Here is a 23,617-nt window from a genome sequence, read left to right as displayed (position 1 = left end):
TATAATTTAAAATTATTGTAAGTCTATTTTCTAAGAAAAATAAAGAATCATAAGTATTTTACTGAGACCATTAATAATACGTTCATTTTTATGATTTATTTGTAACATATAAAATTAAATCCTCTTAACATATTTAATACTGACATTCACTAGAAATATTTAGATTGATATTTAAGATAATATCTAACAATAGCCATTAGCTGTTAGCTATTAATTATGTTCCGTAATTTTTGCTACAATTTCATCTGCAGCTTGTTGGCTACCAAGTAAAGTTATACCATCCTTGGATAGAATAAAATTTATAATATATGTAGAATTAAAATCATTCAGTGGTGGCAGTTTAAAAAGACTATGTCTAGAAAACAGTTACATGAATTAATCTAATAATAAATTATTTTTAATTCCATAAAATAATTCATATTTATAGCATACCCATTTTGAAGCTGTTGTAATATTTCAAACAAACACCAAAATATCAGAAATATGAAACAACTAATTATAGCTCCACAAATGAAACGCCATTCTTTCCAATATATATTTTCAACTTCTATAAATAACAACTTGACTATATTTATAGAATGCAGTGAAATAGATAGAACATTATTACCTTTGTTTCTGTCTATTACAGTAACCCCAAAAGATAAGAGGATTCGATTTGAATCTTTAAACGAATTGTTGCTATAATGGTGAATATGACATGAATAAAAATTTTCAATCGCTTCACGAGTTGTATAACTTGCAATACTAATAGTACTAACACGGCCATCATCTTTTAAATTGAAGAAGTCATTACTTAACAAAGAATAAGTAAAATTATTAAAAGCACAAGTATTGCCAAACGGAGCATACACAGATAGTTACATTATTCCATAAGATTGCAGCAACTTATCCATCAATAACCACGTTACATACGTTTTTTTATAGAACGAATGAACTTTTTTTTCATGGAGACTTTTATCGTAAAAACACGACAATTTAAGCTCTTGACCTAATAATAATGATACTTCCTCATAGTAATCTACAGTCATAACAAATTATATTTCAGAAATTTTTCAAGTATATTCTTGATAATGTATTAGTAATTATTACCAGATAAACTAATAGTACGGCTTGAAAAACGTTTATTTGTTGTTTCTAAAACTGGTAGTGACAGAAGATCTATTTGATTTCCATCTATACTGAGATATCCAAGAGTAAAACTCATTTGTGACAACTCTTCACATTTTGGACATATCTTTTTCTATCACAAAAAATTTGATTATAAAGCATAGATTTATAAAACAGTTTTGATATATAATTTACCCTCATTTCATCGTGTATAGCTCCTATAAATATGTTGCTCGCAGATGTAACCATTTTTTCAGACATTAAAGCCACATGTTTCTTGTCATTTCCATTAACTTGCATATACAAATTTTTACCATTTTGAGCTAGTACTACCTCAAACCATTCTCCTATTAAAATGTGTTCTGTACTTTCAGTAGCAATATGTGCTGCTTCTTGATGAAATTTCAATTTTATTCTTCCCTGTTCCATTTGCAGTAAGATATATTTGTTTGAGAAATAATCTGGGATAACTGCTATAATACCATTTATATCTTCTGTTTTTATTGAAATTATGATCTAAATTATAATAGAATCACAATTCTATTAATTATGGGTGTACTATTAATATCATTGAATTTTTGGAACAAAAGTATCCTTACTTGCCAGGATTGCATATTTTTGGGACATGGTGCAGCAATTGATTCTGTTATGTCTATATGAATGAAACCTTCTTCGTCATCTCCCATGAAGTATTGCACATTATTACTACTAATGGGAGCATTTACATGCTTTTTATTGTATTTTCCCTACAGAATACCATATTTTAGGAATATTCGTTCATTTAAGATCAGGTATCCTTGTGAAACAAAAACTATAAAAATTACCTTCAATACATGAAGTTGAAAGGATACAAAATTAATAGCTATTTGTTGAATTTGACCTTGAAATCCTTCTCCAACTTTCATTGTATGATCCAAATTATATGATACTGGAGTGCATGAAAAAGTAGCAATTTTGTGAGGACCATCATTAACACGTAATACAGCATGTGTTCCACATATTGTGACCGATAATATATGCCACTGACCAATCTAAAAAGTAATTCGTTTGAAGTAGGAAATTTTAGAATCTAAAAATTTTCATTAGTTTACTTCCAACTTATCCTCGTGAACTAAACCCAATATACAACCAGATACTTGAGATAAAAGTGTTATTTTTCCGTTTTGTAAAGACAATTTTACAAAATCACACATCGATCCTTTGCAATCGTTCTCAAATCGATAAATGAGCACTCCAAATGGTGCCAGTGGTAGAAATCTTAAATACATATGAAGTAAGCGTGAAGGTTTTTCACTTGTAGTATAAAGAAGACTACTTTTTTCGGTAAAATGCGCTACTTCGTGTGTTTTAACTTTTAAATAAAGTCATATTAAAATTATAGTAATACTGACATTTGTGTTCATTTCAAACATACCTACACATGGTCTGGTAAAACACTGACGAATTTCAGAAGCAGAACCAAAACAAGATAAACCATCTCCACTTGGGGAAGGATTTGTACACATTCGATTTCTTAACTGTGTTCCTATTCCACAACTTGTGGAACATGGTGACCAAACTGTCCAGGAGGACCATATTCCATTTACTAATGGAATATGACATACATCAGATTTCTTTTAAGAATGATGTACTATTATTTTAGACAAAATGATGTTCTTACTGGAACAATTATTAATAGTGCAACCTCTTATATCTTTAGTTACACCTTTACACGAACTATCCTGTGTATTTTGTGTTTCTAAACATGATCGTTTTCTTGTTTGAATACCATTGCCACATTCTGTGCTACATGTGTTCCACTCACTCCACTTGCTCCAAGTTCCCTCTGTTAAAATTCATATTTATAAAATAGTACACAATATACATGTGTGTAAAGCATATTCCATTTACTTGAATGCTTTTTGCAATTGCCTCCAATGCAGCTTTTTGTTTCAAAAGCTGAATCATTGCATGATAATTTAGAACTTGAAGGTGCTGGACTATTGCAAATTCGTGTACGGTATTTTTGGCCTCTACCACAAAGAGCAGTACATGATGACCAAGGGCCCCAAGTACTCCAACCTCCAGAAACTATGAAAACATACTTTCTATTGCAGTTACAAGAAATATGTAATTTTATTTATATTTGTTTACCTGGGCATCCAACATTATGTTTAACACAGTTCATTGCATTCCAATAATGCATCTTTATGAAAGATAAAGCTATTATTATTATTCAATCTATAATATTTTAATAATACATTAAAAATTTATTGTTTTATTTCCTACTGCATTGTTTCCAAGGATTTTCTCCACAATAGAAAATGTACAGTCAACAGAAAAACACAGTTCGATCAGAGCAGGTAGTTTCTCATGAACTTGTTTTACTATTTTCAATTCTTCTTTACGTATAGGATGATTGTAAACATTGCTCTCATAATCATTCATTGTGCATCCTAAATGAGAAATGATTTGAATTAATCATGCAAACTTTTTTTTTTAATTCATACCAACAATCTGACAGGATTCGACTTGATAACTAGGACCAATACACGGAGCACCATTACTTGAAGGTAATGGATTATTACAAGTACGATGCCTGATTCTTTTGCCTATTAATCCACATTTCCCAGAGCAAGGTCCCCATGGAGTCCAAGAAGTCCAACCACCATCGATAGAACATGAACTGTCATTTCTCAATCCAAGTTCACAGTAAAAATTTAACATAGTATTAGACACGTCGCCTATAAGTGACAAAAATTAAAAACTTGTCGAATTATTAAAATAAATCTTTTTACCAGCAGAAGCAAAAGAAATCAATAGAATGAGAAGTGTTAAAAGATGCATCTTATCAGTTATAAAATAGCAGAAAGCGCGTCCATTTGAATTCAAATGAATGCAATTTCATCTGTAAGATAACTTCCAGCCAATGAGAGTTGCTAATTTTACGCATGCGTAAAAATGGACGTGATAGAATAACTTGAAATTTACCTGTATGGCGCGAGCGGCACAAACCTCGTGAAACGGATTTGTGTCACCGATAGTGTAGAAATAGTTATAAGAAATTGATGTAAGTATTTCTCAATTGAAACTTAAGTACCTCAGTTTCTGGAGTGTAATTATACATCCGAATTTGATTACATTATTGTATTACTGTTCATATTATTTAGTATGCATTCATATAAACAAGTCTAACCTTTACTCACAATATTTTCATGAAGAAATTACAAACTACAAATGTATTTAATGAGTTATTATAAGTGAAAATGGAGGGATTATTGTATATTTTTATTAGTTAATAATTATCGTGTAATAATTTAACTTGAATATTTATAGAAATTATAGTTTATATCAGTAATTTATTTGTTTTAATATTTATTTATTTCTGTGTAGCATAAACATGACTCTCACAGAGATGGAACCACTTAAAATACATTTAGGTGCCTTGGAAATGGCAGGCAAAGTAGTCGATGCACATATTACAGCAGATAGTAACTTTCCTTCTCTGATTAACCTTATGCGTTATAATGTTCAAGGTAACTAATTGTTGTTATGTCTGTTTTAAATATATTACAATGACAATGTTGGAATATAAATCTCTGGAAATAATATGCATATAATTTTATAGGTGGACCAACTGTTAGTGGTCTTGATGATCATGACTATCCTAATTTAAATGGAATGTCAATGTGTTTTCCAAACATAAACCAAATGAAGTTGCACAGTAAAATTTCTTTGCCATCAGAAGTAATGGAACACTTCCACCGTATCCTTTTGAATACTCAATAGTTTTTTCTTTTTTTATAGTAAATACAGATCCTTAACATTTGTTTAGACATGCAATGTCACTGTATGATGGGCCTTTTTACAGAAATTTCAAAAGCTTGGCTTACAATTGACAGCGATATATATGTCTGGTCATATGAGAATGAGTAAATATTTTTAAAAATTTTTGGTAACAAGTTTTTATTAAATATTAAACATCTATTTATTACAATAAGACTGTATTTTTAGGTCAGATGTTGCATATTTTGATGGATTAAATGAGACTATTATAAGTGTAGGTTTGGTAAAACCCAAACCTGGAGTATTTCAATCTTACGTAAAATATTTACTAATTCTCACAACTACAGTAGAAATAACCATCCTTGGCGTAACTTTAACAGAAACTTGTGAAGGTACTGTTTCATTGTGAATATCAAATTATACCTTTTTGAAACTTTTATTTACTTTTTTTATTTTTTATTTAGGGATGTCACCAGAAATGCAGCTGGTTCCTGAACCAATCTTCACAGTTACAACAGATGGCATTGGCATTACAACAATAGCAAATACCAATAGTGGTAGAATTTTCCTTGGTGGTAGGAATGGTTCCCTTTATGAAATATATTACCAGGTAAAATTAGACAAATATCAAGACTAAAACAATTAAAAAACAAGAAATAACCAATACTCAAACGCATTTATATTTATTATGTAGGCAGAAAGTAGTTGGTTTGGAAAACGTTGCAAAAAAATAAACCATTCGGAAGGCCCATTGTCATTTCTAGTACCATCATTTGTCACTATAGCTTTGTCCGAGGAAGAAGCAATAATACAGATTTCTGTAGATGATTCACGTAATATTTTATATACCCTCGGCGATAAGGGAACAATTACAGTTTGGGATATTGATAACGATGATGCATCTAAAGTCGCATCTTTGTCACAAGCATCTTTGGTGCAAAATGCTGTTCATGTTGTTAAGTACGTACAAATACACAAATATTACGCAAAATTATGTAACGCAGAATCGTTGTTAAACAAAAACTTTAATTGCCATATTTTAGAACTCTCGATAGTAACAACTTCCGACCATTGGTGAGCATATCTGCTATCATAGAATCTGAATCAGTCCATTTGAACTTAGTTGTAGTTGCAGCTACTGGAACACGTTTCTACTTCAGTTGTACGTCACTTGCTAATCCAGTAACAAGACCTCAAGGTCTCCAGTTAATACATGTTAGGTTACCACCAGGATATGCTGCTAATGCTACTGTAATGCGGCCAAGAAAAGTGCAGATGGCACATTATAGAAAAGGTACGTACATAATAAAATCTTTTTATTAAATAATAAATATCAAATAATGCTGACCATGTAATATTTTGATTCTAGGAACATTAGTTCTAGTTTGTGGTGGGGACACCGAAACTGCTTTATGTTTAAGTAATGATGCATATCCATTTACAAACTATTTAGCTGAAACTCAAAGTCCTTTATCCCTTGATAGTCCTGTATGGGCGATGGCAGAAATTCTTGTAGAACCGGCAATACGAATTGAAAAACAGAGCAGTTCCCAAGGGGAGCCTCCGCTTCTTGTAAGGCAACATATGGAAGCTCCGCGAAAGTTCATATTTTTAACGTCACAGGTATAAATTCCCTGAAAATTCTTTAATTCGCAACGTATTCATTTATTAATCATGTACTTCTTTAATCATAGGGTGCCATAATTTATGTACAAGTTCGTCCAATGGACATTTTAAAACAACTACTTTTGGAACAACGTGGACCCGATACTGAAGCAGTACGCGCTTATTTTCAATCACAGTCTTTAGAACAAGCGTGTGCAACATGCCTCATCTTAGCCACACATGAAAGTAAACAAAACGCTGAGGTAAAAGTAAAAATATAATCTTATTTGGTAGTAATTTTTGCATCATATAATGTGTTGTTATAATGTATAGCTGGCAGAATGGGCAACAAGAGCGTTCTTTTTGTATGGTAGTCAACGAACGTCAAACGTTGGTACTGGAATTGATGCACACAATAGTTTTGCTAATATAAATACAGGTACTGTAGTACTTATTATATGAGTTTCATAACGAAACGTAGAACTCATTATGAACTCTACAGGAGATATACGTACATCGACGCCAAGAATCTCGAACTATGACATGAGATTTCAAGGATTTCGACCATATGCTCCAGTGGGGCTTAATGCAGACATTCCTCTACAGCAGTTCTCAGCGAAGCACAATGGTCTATATTTATACGTAGGAAGAATACTTCGACCCATATGGAATATGCGGTGTATTAAACAAGAAACTGTAAATAATAAAACTCAGGTATATTAATGGGAGATAATATCATGCAATAATGTTACATGAAAAATATTTTCATTGCTGCTTCAATTTATGAACATATGTAAAATTTCAGATCTCCAGCACAATTTCGGCCAAACAAGTTAGTTGGATTCTAGAACTTCTACAATCATTAAGATCATTTCTCAATAAGAATACACATATAACTAAACAGTATGTATATATTTATGCAGCTTATATCACTTGAATTAGATCACTTTTATTTATTACCTTTTAGGCATAGCACTACCAGAAATATATCAGAAGGATTTGAAACAACTGTATCCAGTCATTTCCAAGAACCAATAGTTGAAGAAAGGAATTCCTTAGCTGCCTTAAAAATTTTTATTACTCATGCCTGTGAAGTTTTAGAATTGTGGAATATTTTATGTGAAAATCATTTAAGTAACATTGTGAATTGTCTGTCGAAGGTAAGTGTACTTTATTTAGATTAACATTAAAATTGTTTGCATCGGGTATTAATAATTTTAAATTACTATTTTTTGGAATTTTATTTATAGGATCAAATCAATCAATTTTCTACTGCTACGTTTAGAGACTTAATCTTAATTGGTCATGAAATTTCATCATTACTGATAATTCATCTTATAGATAGGTGAGTTGTCTAAATATAATTATAATATTAGGGCTTATTAAATTTTCTTATTAATCCATAGCTATCTCGGAGATAATGCATCCGTGGACGTAGTTAGTCAGAGATTGCGTAAAGTATGTCCGAATTTGTATAGAAGCGAAGATGCTGTTTGTTCTAAGGTATGTAAAAAATGAAGTATCTCAAACTATAAAAAATTAATGCTGTTGCGATTCTTTCAGGCTAATGAAATAATTTTAAAAGCAAAAAGTTGTACAAATCCAGACGAAAAAGAATGTTACTTACAGTCTGCCTTAAAGGTAAACAGTAATAATAATCTTCATGTACTGTAATATTATTATTTATTTATTTGTGCTTCTGTTCGCAGCTGTGTAAAGAGGTTGCTCCTAGACTTAACTTAAGCGCAGTGTGCCAACAATTTATCGCGTGTCAATTTTACTCTGGTGTACTCGAATTGTGCCTCTGCTGTGCGGAAAGAGTAGATCCTAACAATGTTGCATTACATTATTACAAAAATAATGAACCGATGGAAGATCAAGAAGGACGATTTGCCTATATGAAAAGGTATTGATCAACAAAATGAAATTCATGCAATACACATTAAAAATTGCTGAATACATTTATCTCATATCTTTCCATATTTAGGATGGAAATATATAAAGAGTTTATCAACTTGCTGGATCATCTTTATAATCAAAGTATGTCCAATCCATTAACACCCACTATACCCAGTAAACCGGGACCTCCAGCTCAAAATACTTCGATGCCAGTTGCTCCAGCGAAGGAAATAGTAAAATCTTTATTTTATTAAATTGTGTTCTATTTTATTCTGTGTATTTAGCTTACCAATATTTATGTGTTTCAGTTACACGAAATTATAAACGATGCGCTGCACTCACCCTGTGAAACCCTACATGCTTCAGTGTACGCTTGGATGATAGAACGAGGACTTCATGGAGAGCTCATTGCTTTAGCAGCACCATCTTTGGAATTTTATCTCACACGCGTCAATGCACCGGATTTGTTATGGCAGTTTTACGAAAGAAATAAAAATCATGCTGCCGCTGCTAAAATCTTGGATTCTTTGGCAACTAAAGAGTACGTATGCATAAAAATATGTTGTCTTTGTGATTACAAATTTAGCACTGGTAAAAAATTATATTTAATAAATTGTTACGCAGGTCGAATATACCATTATCAAAAAGAGTTGAACATTTAGCTAGAGCGGTAGTTTGTATGCGAAGCGATCAAGCTGGCTATGCTCCATACCTTGGAATTTTCTTACGTGAATTAGAAGATAAAGTTGAAGTGGCTAGGATACAGCAACAGGTACTGGTTTATAAATGTTGTAAGCAACGTTTAAGTAAAGTACGAATTGCTTTTACAGATATTGGATACGATTTGTAATCAACGTTTGAGCGATCGACTTAGAGAAGACGCATTTAGGGCATTGAATACTTCGTTACTTGATATTACCAAGGTGTGTCTGAGTATCCAATATATGATTTAATTTGTTAGATATATATATATATATATATATGAAACGTATATAAATTTGTGATAATAATTACAGTTATATGAAAGATATGCGGACCCGCTGCAACTATGGGAATGCAAGTTAGCTATAATTCACTGTTCTGGTCATCAAGATGCAATGTTAATACAAGAAATTTGGACTAATATTATTAACAACGGTATTTATTTTTTCTGATTCTTGAAGTATCTGGCAAAAAGCAAAAATCTAGTTAAACGATTGTTTGTTTTGTAGAATTAAAAGATGCTTCGACTGCAGAAGACAAAATGGCCATTTTAATGAGTAAAATTATATCCCTTGGACAGGAATATTCTGGGTCACCACACTGTTTTCCAGTTGGTAATATTAATTTTCATATAATTATTAATTTCACTAACATTTATCAGCTAAGCAAAGGAACGTTAAACACAAATACGAATATTTTTCAGATTTCCTAATAAAACAATTAGAAATAAAAGCATGTAAATTAAATGTGTCAAATGATAGAATCATATCTGGTTTTCTACAATTGGGAGTTCAGATGGAGGATCTCTTAGATATTTACAAGTGAATATGACATTTATAATAAAAAACAAGTTCATCTTTTCTTTTTATTTAACAATTGTATTTATTTTTATAGAATGATTGGTAAAGATACTCGAACCTGGTTGAACGAAGGAAATGAATTTCATCTTATACAATCGACAGCGAATTTGGTGAATTATTTTATATCGCATTCCAATGTCACTAATAACTTTATCAGGTAAATTCATTATTAAAAGGAGTATCGGTTACGCACAACAAATTATATTAAATAATTTGTTGCTTTATTACAGACGAAAAATAATCACCAAATGTCAGGATGTAATTTCAAAATGTTTAACAACTTTATACAACAAACCTCATGGGCAGAAACTAATAGCCGAACTTAGATCGATTCAGAGTGTCCTAAATCGTATGTAAAAATGAAAAACGCCGTAACTATTTAAACGGTGGAATAATATTTTAAATAATTTTATAAACTACAAAAATATTTTGAAGTACGACAAGACAGGTCTCATTTTATAAAAGGATTTTGCCAAAAAATTATGTGAAAATGTACATACAAAAACTGCAATCGTTCACATGTTTTCTATAAATATTATACAATATTATACAATGCTCTTTCTTTTGATAATAAAAATAACAAGATTGAGTTAATGATGTAATCGATGACGTTCATTACCTACATTACTTTATAATGATAATAAATAAATTATACATATATTACAACTAGATACTTTTTCGTTTAAACAGTTTATATCTTAAGCTCTTTCTGTATATTAACTTTAATCAAATCATTCAGAAAAAAATTTGACTAATATATTGACAATTCAAATGCGCATAAATACGCAGAGAATGCTAGAATTATACTGCGCATTAATAGAATACGCACGATAAAACAAACAATATTTCCTGTTAATTAATTTAGAATTTAAGTAAGAGAAATTCTCAAAATATATGGTAACAAATATTATACATCGACAGGAGGTTCAGGCGAAAAGGTTTCAAAAATTCGATTATAAGTTCTAGCATCATTCGAAAAGGTATTCCAACGTATGACATTTTTGTTGGTCCTGAAAAGGACCGTTTTGTTTTGGAGCGAAATTGCTTTCGCTTACTTAGAGCTGGTATATTTAGTAACTGCCTTAGTGCCCTCACTGACTGCGTGCTTGGCTAATTCACCAGGCAGCAGAAGTCTCACTGCAGTTTGGATTTCGCGAGACGTGATGGTCGAACGTTTGTTGTAATGAGCTAGTCTTGAAGCCTCTGCAGCGATACGCTCGAAAACATCATTGACAAAGCTGTTCATGATGCTCATCGCTTTGCTGGATATGCCGGTATCGGGATGCACTTGCTTCAGGACCTTGTAGATGTAAATAGCGTAGCTTTCCTTCCTCTTCCTCTTCTTCTTCTTATCAGCCTTACTGATATTTTTCTGAGCCTTTCCGGCTTTCTTCACAGCTTTACCACTGACTTTTGGCGGCATGATGACGCTTCAGGAGTATTTCGAAATCGAAACTTGAATGGAACTCTTGCTCGAACGAACGATCAGAGAATGAAATCGTCGATTAAGAGGCCCTCTTTATATAACGAAACGGAGCGGCTGCAGCGAACCAATGGGAGCTCAGAGTGACACCCCTCTGGGTTTCCTGCTACGTGATTGGCGCGCTGGTACTACCGTTACCTCTGAACAATAAAATTGATTTCATCGGATGTGGCTGAACGTGCTTGACTCCTGAATGCTTTCACGCATCAAAATGTATGAGCAACTTTTTACAGTGATATATTTTTATTTCAGATTTTTCAATTTTTCTTTGTAATTCTTTTTTTGATATTTTTATTGTAAGAACTGTTCTTTGTTAGACGAGGCCAGGTGTTATACCTCTCCCCCTGAAATGTGAAGCAGATGTCGCCCAACTACATACAGCAGTACATGAGCACCACATATGTAAATGTACAGGATAGACAAAACGAACCGAACGATCCAAAGTTGCACGATTGTGCCATCTTATTATGAAAACTATTTTGAAATTATGATTGATTAAGCTTTCTTTTTAATAACAAAATATAATTTCATTTAACTTGAAGACAGGAAGCTTTTTTCAGTTTAAAATGTTCGGTTCATTTTTGTCCATCCTGTACAACGTTTCAACGAGTAAACAATAAATGAACTTGAAGCATATACTGATTTGTAAACGTTCAATGACTTGTACGTAATATAAATTCGAGAATTTGTATGCCCTTCGTCAGTTTCTAGTTTTAAGAGCATGATATGATATCGGTAGAATAGTCCTAGTCTAAAAGTATGTCTTCGAAAATGAGCAAAAACACGAAAAATACTCCAGTTTCAGTTGAACGTGCAAAATTGAGAAAGAAGAAACGAATAGAAAGTTTTCGGGTATATATTTACAAAGTATTCAAAAAAATATATCCTGATGCGGAAATATCTAATAACGCGATCAATGTGATGAACAATATGATGAACAATTTATTCGAACGTATCATTACTGAAGTAATGCAATTGCTGACTTATAATAAAAAGAAGACAATGTCGTCGCGTGATATAGAGGCTGCTGTGAAATTGTTGTTACCTAGTGAACTGGCAAATCATGCAACAAACGAAGCCACCAGAGCCATCCAACGTTACAACTTTTCCAAACTGAAGGAAAAACAGGAACATCAAAAATAATATACTGCTCAATTAAATTATTTATTTATTTATTTGGAAACCTAGTTAAGAAAGTAGTACTAAGAATTTAATTAAATACATTCAGAGCCTAAGGATTTTATTAAATACAAACGTAGAATAATTGGTGCTATATAAAAATTCATTAAAAAAATATATTCAACAGTATAATGAAATATAATTAAATAATTTCAACAAAAAGTGAAGCATCTAAAGTTACTTCAGCCGTGTGAACATGATATCGTGGAATGCAGGTAGTTGTTGCTCCGCACCAATCAGAATGGAGCTCGTCGTTGATTGGACGGACGAAAGTGCTTCAGTAGGGCATAAATACGTAGATTTCAAGTTTTGCGTTATTGTGTCATTCGATTTCGTCGCAGCAACACGTTCTACTAGTGAAGATGTCTGGCCGTGGCAAAGGAGGAAAAGCGAAGGGAAAGGCGAAGTCTCGCTCGAACAGAGCAGGATTACAGTTTCCTGTCGGACGTATTCACCGACTACTTAGAAAAGGAAATTACGCAGAACGAGTTGGTGCTGGAGCTCCAGTGTACTTGGCTGCTGTAATGGAGTACTTGGCCGCTGAAGTTTTGGAATTGGCGGGAAACGCAGCACGAGACAACAAGAAGACCAGAATTATTCCTCGACATTTACAACTTGCGATCAGGAATGACGAAGAATTGAACAAGCTTCTGGCAGGCGTCACCATCGCTCAAGGAGGTGTCCTACCCAACATTCAAGCTGTACTCTTACCCAAGAAGACCGAGAAAAAGGCTTAGAACTTTCGTCACAACTACCAACAAAATGGCCCTTTTCAGGGCCACAAAATTTTTAACAACGAGGAAACATTTCTGGTTTTTTACTATACTTTTAGCTTAAATCTTTTGAATATATAATTAATGTAATATTTGATGGAGGTTAGCTTCAGATTGAGTCGAACAGAACGCGTTTATTTTTCCCTGGTAAAGGTAAGTTTTCTTCGAAAATACGATATCATTAAAATTTATTTAAAAAACTAGATCGCTCTAAGATTAATAAAATTTAAAAAAATACTTTACCTTATTGCAAATCGAAGTTCAATTTTCAGCACTTGGTAATTTAAAATTAATCCTAGATAAAAATACACTAGACACAAATTCACACACGTTCCATTATTACAATTTACACATTTTCACTTTCACGAATTATATGCTTTGTTTACAATCACAACCCAAGCTAGGTTTTGCTTCAAGTTCAGGCTGAACTTCCGGATTTTTTGTTCGACCAAAATAATACAGATAACCCGAAAATTACCTTACTTTGTCCCCCACCTGAGAAAATGTGCAATAAACGGTAGGTATACCCACGAGAGGAGAATATTTCAATCAGTTGTGTAAAAGATTTAGAAGAGAACGGCACGAAAATTCACATCTGGTTTTCTGGATATCACTTCTACCCACTTCTATCTCAGCCATGCAACAATTGAGGGCCGACAATGAGAGTAAGAAAGATAGATATACAACAGAGCATAGAAAATCTGTATTTTCCGATCGCATTTCAAAATACATTTTATGAGAATGGCAGTTTATTTTATTTTGCAAATAGTGAATGAAATTTCTGTTAATATTTAAGAATATTTGAATCAATCGAAAAAGTTATACATAGACAATATTTAAAAAAAGATATCTTACTAATTTTTATTTAAAAAGGGAATAATGTGAGAAATTACATTCGCGTAAAAAATGTATTCTTGCAAAAAGTACTTTACAAACGCTATCCAACTGTTATTTACTACTAATTGTATATTCAGCTTAAAAATATAGATTTCATTATTGTAAATGTGCAACGAAGGTTCTCATTCTTAAAATAAATTCAAGTACGAATATAGAAAAATGAAGTATGCAGAATTACACAATTATTGTGGGAGAATGCGTATCAAGATTAAATAAATATTATTTCAGAATACGCAATAAAGCAAATAATGTTAATTATTCAAAGTTAAAATTGCAAATTAAATGGAGACAAAAATAAGGCAATCATCTTAAACTGTTTATTTCGAAATTATAAATCAATCTGTTGGCGACACTGTTTCTCGAAAGAGAATGGAAACATCCGAATCCGGCTTGAAGTACTTGTGCTAGTGTATGTAGACGACAGTTTTGCTAAGTGACTGTTGCGAAGAATGGATTTTCTTTGTAATATGAAACGGAGAAAAGTAGTTAATCCTTAACCATGCAATGTCTGTAATTATACGGTTCATTTCGTAGTGGTAAGATCAAGATCAATTATTACGGGTACTACTAAATTCGAATGTATATAACCTTTCTTCTTGTCAGTATGTAGTGAGTTAACTTTAGAAGTCGAATTGCATCTCTCGTTTCCATACACACCTAAAAGATAATATATTTATATAAATTTTACATTATAATAGGTACCTATCCTGTAATTAATTTTCTTTTACATTAGAAATTACAGTAATATTTTAAATTAGATTTTATCAATGATATTTCAATGCTATTCTTGATGTATATATTTTATAAGCATAATTAGAAACTGGCCTTAGTATTTGAATTGCTTGACATGTAAAAAGAGAAAGTTTGGTTTTATTGGTAGTATCATTTGTTTTTATTATAGATAATAGGATAACATAAATAGAATCTTATTAACAAGACGGCATGCTTGTAAGAGTCTGGTTGAGAATTCTCACGGGGGATGAATGAGGAAGAACTGTTGAAACGGTCTGCTGCAGAGCGAGATAGAATATTTAGCTGCTATGACCGTGGTAGAGAAAATGGAGCAAAGATTAATCCATGGGAAGATCCAACTTATGAAGTGTACCATACCACGGATAGATATGGATTCATACAGTAATTATCGATCATTTTTATATTATTATTATTGTTAGTAGTTTATATTGTTACATTAACATTTGGAACTTCAGTGATAAACGGTTGCCACAAAAGCCTGACCCGAATGAAATTAAAACACACCGTGTGGAAATAGAAAGATTGAAAAAATGGGAAAAAATGACAAAACAATGGGATAGTTCCTCAACTAAAGAAAAATTACGGCGTAGAGTATATAAAGGAATTCCTAATAGATTTCGGGGTCAAGTTTGGGCACTGCTTTTGGGTATAAAAAACTTAAAAAAGGAACAGGCTGGTAAATATGAAGAAATGTTACAACTTGCACGTCAATGGTCTACTGAAATAAGACAGATTGATGCAGATGTGGCTAGACAATATAGAGATCATATCAATTATAGGTATATAACTCTAGTTAGAAATAAATCATACATTTGGAACATATATAAAGTAAATTTCATATATCTCAAGTACTAAATATCTGTTTATTTTTACCAGAGAAAGGTATAGCATAAAACAACGATCAATGTTTTACGTTTTGGCTGCCTACAGTATGTACAATATGGAAGTAGGTTATTGTCAAGGGATGTCTGTATTAGCTGGATTACTTTTGCTGTACATGGATGAGGAAGATGCATTTTGGGGTCTTTCTGTATTACTTGCTGATAAGAAGTATACCATGCATGGTAAATATTTAGTATAATTTATAAGAGAAGAGAAAAAAAGAAAAAATTCTGCCTCATAATTAAGGAAATGTCTTTTTTAGGTTTTTATGTTGATGGATTTCCAAAGCTAAATCGTTTTATAGAACACCATGATAAAATTATGAATAAATTTTTACCGAAATTAAAACGGAAACTCGACAAATGCGGCTGCGATTCTATTCTCTATGCATTAAAATGGTTTTTTGTTGTTTTCCAAGAAAGAGTAAGATATTATCCATTTATTTGTATTTTCTTCTTCTAAGTCTACATCTTAGAATTAAAAAATAGCACTAAATATATATCTAAATGTAATTATTTATTTATGACAGACACCTGTTAGTCTTGGTCTTCGAATTTGGGATATATTTTTATTAGATGGTGATCGTATTTTGCCTGCTATGGCATATACGATCATGAAAATGCATAAACGTTTTCTTATGCCAATGGAAAGTCTAGATGAATTCTGTAATTATTTACAAATTAAATTGGAGAAAGATTTCTGTTTTGATGATGATACTGTAATAAGTACTATGGAACGTAGTATGGAAGAATTAAAACGTGCTAAACTGGATTATCCTGGGGCACCCTTACCAAGTGAGCTACCACGAATTCCGTTTGGCACATTCAAAGAGCCAACATTTGCAAGCAAAGTAATTTATACTTGTTATCATCATTGTCGTTATACTATCGAAAATGAAAAAAATAGTTATGGCAATTGAAATTAATTCGTTAATTTCATGTTTAGGTCGGGAGACGTAGCGAAGAATTTAGTGAAGCACAACATGTAATGCGTGAATCCATAACACAACGTAGGGACATAGTGGTTGCTGAGGATGGTAGAGAAAGTACAACACCAGTTGAACCAACTGGTTGTGGTCTTGGCGGTGAGTTACGATATAGTGAAAACATAATAAATGGTAACATAAATGTTTCCTTTGCACATTGTGACCAAGAAAGTATTATCATGGACATGAAGAAAGATAAAGACAAAGATTCAAAAGCTAATATAGGGGTTGTATACAATACTAGGTTGTAAGATATTCTTAAAGATAAGACTCTGATAGTAAAACTTGTGCACAATATTGCTCAATTATTAACATAAAAATTCGAAGAAATACTCAATGACAGAGATTTTTAGCTATTACAATTGTTATTATAATCATAGATTAATTCTTCTATTTCTGTCGAAACATGTTTGTTTCAGTTCCTTATTATAGTGTAATAAAAATTAAATATATGTGCAGGAAGCAAATTCTCATTTGATCCAAGTCTTGATGATGGGGCCTCTCCCAATGGCTCGCGCCGGTCATTGGCAGATACATCTGTTACCTCAACAGCCGACCTTTCGGTATTTAGTTCGGCTACACGGTCTCAAGCGTTAGACAATAGTCTCGATACTCAAAGTAATGTTTCTAATGCTAGTTCTGGTAGTGGTGGTTTGCCCACGCCGAGAGCAACACCTCATCAACCAAGTCCAGATGTTGTACGAATTTATGTACCGTATACTTCACCTATGTCTGGATCGTACAAAGACGATCTTCCACGTACACTCCCGCGATCATTAGAAACGAACAGGATCCGCATACGAGTTGATCCTGATCAAACACCAATAGTAGAGAATCTTAAACCATTTGCATTAGAAAGCCCAGAAGTTGAATTAGATTTAAAATAATCTATTCATTTAATAAACCTATGATTCGTGCACAGGAAATGATTCATGACATTACAACTAGTATTAAACGCAGGTTTAGATGGAAATCTAAATCTGTATTGTAATATACACAGGAAAATAGTAATTACGATAGGAATGATGATGAACATTGTTCAATTAATATGGAAACCTATATGATTGCCCTCTCCTTGAAGTAGGAATTGTGAAAACAAGGTAAACATAATGTATTATGATATTTCTCGTTCCAATACAAATCAGTGTATGGTATGTGTACTAGCCGTGAATAATCATTACACTTCATATTCAAAGAAAATTATTAGGACATATATTTGTTATGGCCTAATTTATTGTTTATAGTGAAAATATACAGACGTTGTAAACATATGCAATACAAAAATATAATTTTCGATCTATTATTTCTAAGTAACGATCAACGAGATCTTTAATGATGCAATTGTGTCCACATTTCTTGTCGAGTAATTCTAAAAGTAACTGCATAATATTTATCATATATCAGATTATACTATATAAAGAAGTTGCACTATAAAAAACAGTAAGATGATGGAACTTTATGCAGAATACGAAACGAATTATCTACTAAAAATAATTATAATATTTAGTGAAATGTCTTAGACGTCGAAATTTCGAACTATTATATGAATATTAATACGCATATAAGGCATTACAACAGCATTATACTAGGAATTAAACTCTAAGGATAATGTATAGATAATTTCTGCAGAGTATGTTTTTAAATTTCTCTTTCTGATGAACATATAAGATATTTTGGAATATACTAAAAATTGGCTGTTACACATATACACAAACATGAGTCAATTTTTCATAGTGAATATGATATGAAAAATAATATTTTTGTTACAATATTATAAGCATATAAAATTTTTTGAATAGTCATTATTATATTTTCAGTATTGTATACATTTCTCTGGAAATTTCTATAACTATTATATATGTTAGTAAAACAGTACACATAAAGTTCCATACTCTAGAAATATTTAGTAAGTAAATACTTTTGCATTATAAATATCTTACGTAAAAGTATGAAATAGAACAAAATTATCTCAGAACATTTTTTCTTTAAATGTTTATGTATAGGTAGAAATCAAAATAGTATTACTTTGGAAGTTAATTTTATTCAAATCTCGAAATTACCTCTAAAGGAATTCTCATATATCATCAGTGAATTATCAATTACTCTGTGAAAATAATCAATAGATGATTAATTAATTACTTATTTTGGGAACAATTATGAGTTGGTGACAGCGTAATATGACTTTGATAACAGGCTAAAAATTTTAGTTAATAGATTACCATAAGATAACGATTGTATCCTCCAAAAAAGTTACATTCTGTAAGTATATTAAGTACTATACTGCCACAGTACTGTTTGTACTTTATTTATTTTAAGTTTCGTTTCTTTTATAAGAATCAATGACAGATATACTATTGTATATACATAGTATTTAAAAATAGGAATCTTTCATTATATAATATTGGAAAGACTCTCCTACATAAAAAAAGTTTGCAAGGTATTTATCAGAAATTTAGCCATAGAATGTGAATATTGAACATTCTCCAAACATGTTGCATATTTATTGTTTAAATGTACAAAAATATGCTTTAGATAGATGTAATCCCGATTGAAATATGCTTCTTCATTCATTGGTTCTATGAAACATTCCTAAACGTACAGTATTCTTCAATGTATATAGGGTACCAAACTTGTGGCTATAATCGTGATAACGCAAACTTGACAGCAATCACTTGTTATATCTAATAGCATAAGATAATATTTGTTAAATAAATATTAAATGTTAATGGTTTGAATCTCTATCGCATTGTAAAGAAGATCAAACACATGATATATGATTCTAAGATAATCCATTCCTGTATCATAAAATAAAATTATCAGGAACTTGAAATTAAATAGAACGTTAATGTTAGGAACAACACATTGAAGAACATGGAATTGTATAGCTGTGAGATAATCTCACATATTGAATGAACTTGTGAATTTACTTTAAAAAATTACATTCCTTTGCTTTACATGAACAGCTTTATATATAGATGTAAAAGTAAGTTATAGATTTTTGCCAATATAAACGCCACAAATGCTATTACATTTTTAACAAATTGATATCAATGCGAAGTACAATGTTAATAGATTTCATATACTGCGATATTTTACATTATATTTCGTTATGTTTACAAAGATTTTATATTATGCATCATTTTACCTAAAAAGCATTAAATTCATTTCTTAATATTTGTTTTATATTCCCCTATAATAGTATTCATGTGTAAATGAATAACTAACGAATTGATTATATTTAAAATAACGGCTAAAGGAATGAAATAAAATTGTAGAGAACTTTGAGTATCTTGTAATACAGAATTTACTAAAAACTACTTAGTGAAGTATAGGATATATCGTGTTTATTAATTCAAGATTTACAAGTGATAATTTGTTTTAGATCAGAATATAGAGATAGTAATTTCATACTGCTATTAACAATAATTTGTAATACATTTATTAAGCAACGAATGAAGTAGCATACATTCATAGCTATTTAGTACAAGATTTTTTCATTTAAATGGACTTTCTTGAACTAAAAAAAATATGCAATAAAAATACGACTTTGTTTTGTTCATTATTCACATTCATCTTGTTGCACTCTATGATGAAGTTCAAACGTAATACCTGATGAAACATCTGTGTAACAATTAACATTGTAGTTCAAGTGGATATTTTTTTTATACGAAAATCAAGAAAAATGCGTTATAATATAAATATATATATATATATATATATATACATACTTCTATGTATTATTTGTAGAATATTTAGAAAAACAAGTACAGCCTAATACTGCAATACTCGTGTAATTTCTTGATGCCTGATAAACTATATTGTAAATTGATTGAACCATCGAAATAATAAATGATAAAAAATATAAATTAAATATTTATTTCCTTTGTAAAGTTGACTTTTTATTGTCTAATATTAATTTTATTTTTACATAAACTATACTTTACAAATGTTATTTTAATTCAAGTTTAAATGAGCGTTGTTTTATAAATATGGAAATTAATTTTAAGTTTAAATTTTAAAAATTACAGAAAAATGATCACAGGCATATTTAATTATCAGTTACCAATATTACAAAAAGGTTTAAACATTATGTAATTTTATTCTACGTAAAATTTGGATAATTTAAGGAAGAATAGAGATTTGACAAAGAGTTTATACATTGTGTACATGATAATCATTTATATTTTTAAAAAATATAACTTTATTGCATTATACACTATGCATTCAATCGTTTGAGTATGATTTTCCACTTTCCTTTCAATTTCAAACAACAATTTAAATATAAATAGTAGATTATTGAAATAATAAAATACAAGTAATACTTCTATATACATTAAATGCATATGCATTCAATGTAATCTTATTTTATACTCTATAACAAATTCTGTAGTTATTCTCCAGTAGAAAATTTTTGTACAAGTTACAATGTAAAATGCATTTTTCAATGGAATACATTATGAAACAAAAATCTTTTCATTCCTATGTTCTAATAATCACAATGAATTTTTAAGAAATCATATAAATGCAATTCTATAGCATATTAGTAAATTTAAAAGACAAAAAGAATAAAGCACTGAATTGATTTTACTGTTGGTCTTTCAAATACAAGTTACTGCAATATCATTACTGTATTTTACTTTGTAGATGAAAATTATCTTTGTTTAATGGTATTGCTTTTCCATTTATTATTACTTGTGGTCCAGTATAATAACGCCATAAAAGACTATTTCCTCTTTTTAATTGATTTGTAGCTGAAAGATGAGACCAGCAATCCAACCAACTATTATAAATTGGCATTTGTGGAGGAAGACCAGCTACTAATCTAAAACCATAAAATTTACATTATTTTTTCATATTTTTTCAAACATCTTATTTGTATTATAAATACAAGTTAACTTACCCACAATTATTAACTGCCATGCAGTGTGAAACCACCAAAAATGGGTATGTAATTGTTGCTACTATAAACTATAAAATTACCAACATTATAGTTATTAAAATATCATATATATATATATATATATATATATATCATATTTAACCAATTAATTGACTTACATTAATGATGGATGTAAAATATGGTTTGAATTCAAGATCAGTTATAACATATTTATCAATAACATAAGTAGAAGAGCTGACTAGTATTATTACAGCAGCATTTCCAATAAGTCGAGGTGCTAATCCTGCATAATATCCCTGAATTCCATTCTCTTTGTAAACTTCCACAAAAGATCTGAATAATCCACTGTTAATAGATAAAAGAAAGGGAATAGCTATAAACATAATGCATTCACAATTAGTAGTATAATATTTATATTCCAAATCACATGATAATGTACTTGTATTTTGTTTCTCCTCCAACAAATTGTGCCATCATCCTTAATGCAATAACATCTAGTGGATGGCTAACTATAATTGCAATCATTTTGCTAATTAAATCTCGTACAAATTCATATATACTTTTTTTAATTCTTGAACTAAAAAGAAATGATATTTATTCTTGGTTCTATAAGTTTTAAGCTACTACACTGAATACATACATACACTCACCTCTCTTTCGAAGGATATTCATTAACTTCCTTATTTGACTTATCGCTAAATTTGATACACTTAGAGGTTTTTTTAAATGCTACTGTGCTTACAGTAAAAGCACACAATTTTGGTATAAGTCCACGATAGCAACCAGAAAATCCATCTACACTTTTTATGTATTTAACTGAAAATTGATAAAGTAACAAAAATGTTTAAAATTATAATGCACTACATACTAAATACTCCTGTAACAAATGGAATCTATAAAAAAAAAAGTAAGTAAACTTCTTACAGATTTAGAATTTCTAAGTAAGGATAGATTATTATACAGGATTGATTTCATAAAGAAAATAACATACCATACTGAAAAACGTTAGGCAAGGCTAAAGCCGGTTGTCTAAATAAAGTAGTTGTCGGTCGTGGTGGAATCGGTTCGTATCCGATCTATTATATTATAAATAAAAATGATAAGGTTCCGATGAATGTTCATTTTCCAGGTGATTTATCAACTGTATATATTTTACCTGTATCAAAACTTTCGCGTATTCGATTGGATGCGAAATACCGTTTATGAACATGGGAAACGCGATTTCATGGAACTCGTCTTTAATTATTTGTAACATGTTTAATTAAAATTTTCTTTCTCGAGTACTATTTTCTTCAGCGTTATCGCTTATTCAATGATTTTGATTAATCAATATCGATCAAGTTCCAATTGTTAACTAAAGCTTATACAATCCTTCTGCAAACAGAATACACATCTACCTGTACTTTTTACAATTGCAGAAATTGAATGATCTCAAATACATGTATGTCATATATACATACCAGGCAGTGAACCTAAGTAAAATAGGTCTTATATTTGTCATTTCGGTAGATACGAAACTCGAGTATTGAAATGGAAACAGATGAATATAACGAAATAGATACAATGAAAGATAATGCAGCGACCAATCCGTGAACTCATATTATTTTTTCCATTTTAACAAATTATAACTTCTTTTAGAGTCTCAAAAAAATGTATAATATTATAAATACGATTGTAATTTGCTAACTCAAAGGAGAATGCAATTTTAATGAAATTTGAAGTTTTAATTTCGCACTGTTTCGAGCGCTCTCTGTTGCAGAGATTCGGAAAATCATTTTTCTAGATTGTTTTCGTCAAGAGCACTGGCGAAGTAAAAAAGTGTGTGTA

The 23,617-nt window shown here is 30.7% G+C and overlaps 6 protein-coding genes across 10 annotated transcripts; 3 read left to right on the top strand and 3 right to left on the bottom strand.

The window, feature by feature from the left end:
* Window positions 1-138: 138 nt before the first annotated feature.
* LOC143188377 (uncharacterized) lies at window positions 139-3,933 on the bottom strand. Its single transcript, XM_076392587.1, has 17 exons — window positions 3,885-3,933; window positions 3,597-3,830; window positions 3,475-3,542; window positions 3,376-3,396; window positions 3,241-3,292; window positions 2,998-3,177; window positions 2,768-2,932; window positions 2,522-2,692; window positions 2,199-2,458; window positions 1,932-2,138; window positions 1,707-1,853; window positions 1,303-1,623; window positions 1,090-1,240; window positions 862-1,018; window positions 608-792; window positions 433-547; window positions 139-355 (listed from the first exon to the last, which is right to left on the bottom strand). The coding sequence occupies exons 1-17, from the start codon at window positions 3,931-3,933 to the stop codon at window positions 211-213; spliced, it is 2,628 nt and encodes an 875-aa protein (XP_076248702.1). The 3' UTR covers window positions 139-210.
* Window positions 3,934-4,072: 139 nt separating this feature from the next.
* Window positions 4,073-10,527, top strand: Nup154 (nuclear pore complex protein Nup154). The gene is made up of 27 exons (XM_076392626.1): window positions 4,073-4,156; window positions 4,480-4,622; window positions 4,715-4,852; window positions 4,922-5,018; window positions 5,101-5,264; window positions 5,337-5,482; window positions 5,567-5,832; window positions 5,916-6,166; window positions 6,242-6,495; window positions 6,567-6,740; window positions 6,811-6,916; window positions 6,980-7,191; window positions 7,283-7,380; window positions 7,445-7,637; window positions 7,728-7,822; window positions 7,884-7,980; window positions 8,041-8,118; window positions 8,187-8,383; window positions 8,465-8,609; window positions 8,685-8,917; window positions 9,001-9,148; window positions 9,207-9,299; window positions 9,393-9,513; window positions 9,588-9,692; window positions 9,782-9,899; window positions 9,973-10,095; window positions 10,169-10,527. The coding sequence occupies exons 2-27, from the start codon at window positions 4,487-4,489 to the stop codon at window positions 10,293-10,295; spliced, it is 3,915 nt and encodes a 1,304-aa protein (XP_076248741.1). The 5' UTR covers window positions 4,073-4,156; window positions 4,480-4,486; the 3' UTR covers window positions 10,296-10,527.
* A 117-nt stretch (window positions 10,528-10,644) lies between these two features.
* Window positions 10,645-13,754, bottom strand: LOC143188412 (histone H2B). Of its 2 annotated transcripts, none has more exons than XM_076392635.1 (2): window positions 13,617-13,754; window positions 10,645-11,765 (listed from the first exon to the last, which is right to left on the bottom strand). In XM_076392635.1, the coding sequence occupies exon 2, from the start codon at window positions 11,359-11,361 to the stop codon at window positions 10,990-10,992; it is 372 nt and encodes a 123-aa protein (XP_076248750.1). In that variant the 5' UTR covers window positions 11,362-11,765; window positions 13,617-13,754; the 3' UTR covers window positions 10,645-10,989. The 2 variants fall into 2 exon arrangements, with proteins under 2 accessions (XP_076248750.1, XP_076248751.1); XM_076392636.1 differs by having other exon boundaries at window positions 10,645-11,561; window positions 13,617-13,699.
* LOC143188411 (histone H2A) lies at window positions 12,819-13,620 on the top strand. The gene has a single exon (XM_076392634.1). The coding sequence runs from the start codon at window positions 12,963-12,965 to the stop codon at window positions 13,335-13,337; it is 375 nt and encodes a 124-aa protein (XP_076248749.1). The 5' UTR covers window positions 12,819-12,962; the 3' UTR covers window positions 13,338-13,620.
* A 214-nt stretch (window positions 13,755-13,968) lies between the features above and the next one.
* Rn-tre (Related to the N terminus of tre oncogene) lies at window positions 13,969-18,161 on the top strand. 3 transcript variants are annotated; one of them, XM_076392633.1, is made up of 8 exons: window positions 13,969-14,038; window positions 15,172-15,404; window positions 15,479-15,802; window positions 15,900-16,087; window positions 16,168-16,328; window positions 16,435-16,755; window positions 16,851-16,989; window positions 17,350-18,161. In XM_076392633.1, exons 2-8 carry the CDS (start codon window positions 15,250-15,252, stop codon window positions 17,775-17,777), a joined length of 1,716 nt encoding a protein of 571 aa, XP_076248748.1. In that variant the 5' UTR covers window positions 13,969-14,038; window positions 15,172-15,249; the 3' UTR covers window positions 17,778-18,161. The 3 variants fall into 3 exon arrangements, with proteins under 3 accessions (XP_076248748.1, XP_076248746.1, XP_076248747.1); XM_076392631.1 differs by having other exon boundaries at window positions 14,019-14,806; XM_076392632.1 differs by having other exon boundaries at window positions 14,019-14,968.
* Window positions 18,162-20,890: 2,729 nt separating this feature from the next.
* Window positions 20,891-23,202, bottom strand: LOC143186160 (mitochondrial carrier homolog 2). 2 transcript variants are annotated; one of them, XM_076389642.1, is made up of 7 exons: window positions 22,947-23,202; window positions 22,782-22,866; window positions 22,441-22,606; window positions 22,230-22,367; window positions 21,949-22,135; window positions 21,791-21,858; window positions 20,891-21,712 (listed from the first exon to the last, which is right to left on the bottom strand). In XM_076389642.1, exons 1-7 carry the CDS (start codon window positions 23,043-23,045, stop codon window positions 21,514-21,516), a joined length of 942 nt encoding a protein of 313 aa, XP_076245757.1. In that variant the 5' UTR covers window positions 23,046-23,202; the 3' UTR covers window positions 20,891-21,513. The 2 variants fall into 2 exon arrangements, with proteins under 2 accessions (XP_076245757.1, XP_076245767.1); XM_076389652.1 differs by lacking the exon at window positions 22,230-22,367.
* Window positions 23,203-23,617: the final 415 nt, after the last annotated feature.

This window comes from Calliopsis andreniformis, chromosome 2 (genome assembly GCF_051401765.1).
Source record: "Calliopsis andreniformis isolate RMS-2024a chromosome 2, iyCalAndr_principal, whole genome shotgun sequence".
Taxonomy (NCBI): Eukaryota; Metazoa; Arthropoda; class Insecta; order Hymenoptera; family Andrenidae; genus Calliopsis; species Calliopsis andreniformis.
Note: the sequence above shows the minus strand (reverse complement) of the source record. Positions and strands in the feature narration are given on the sequence as shown.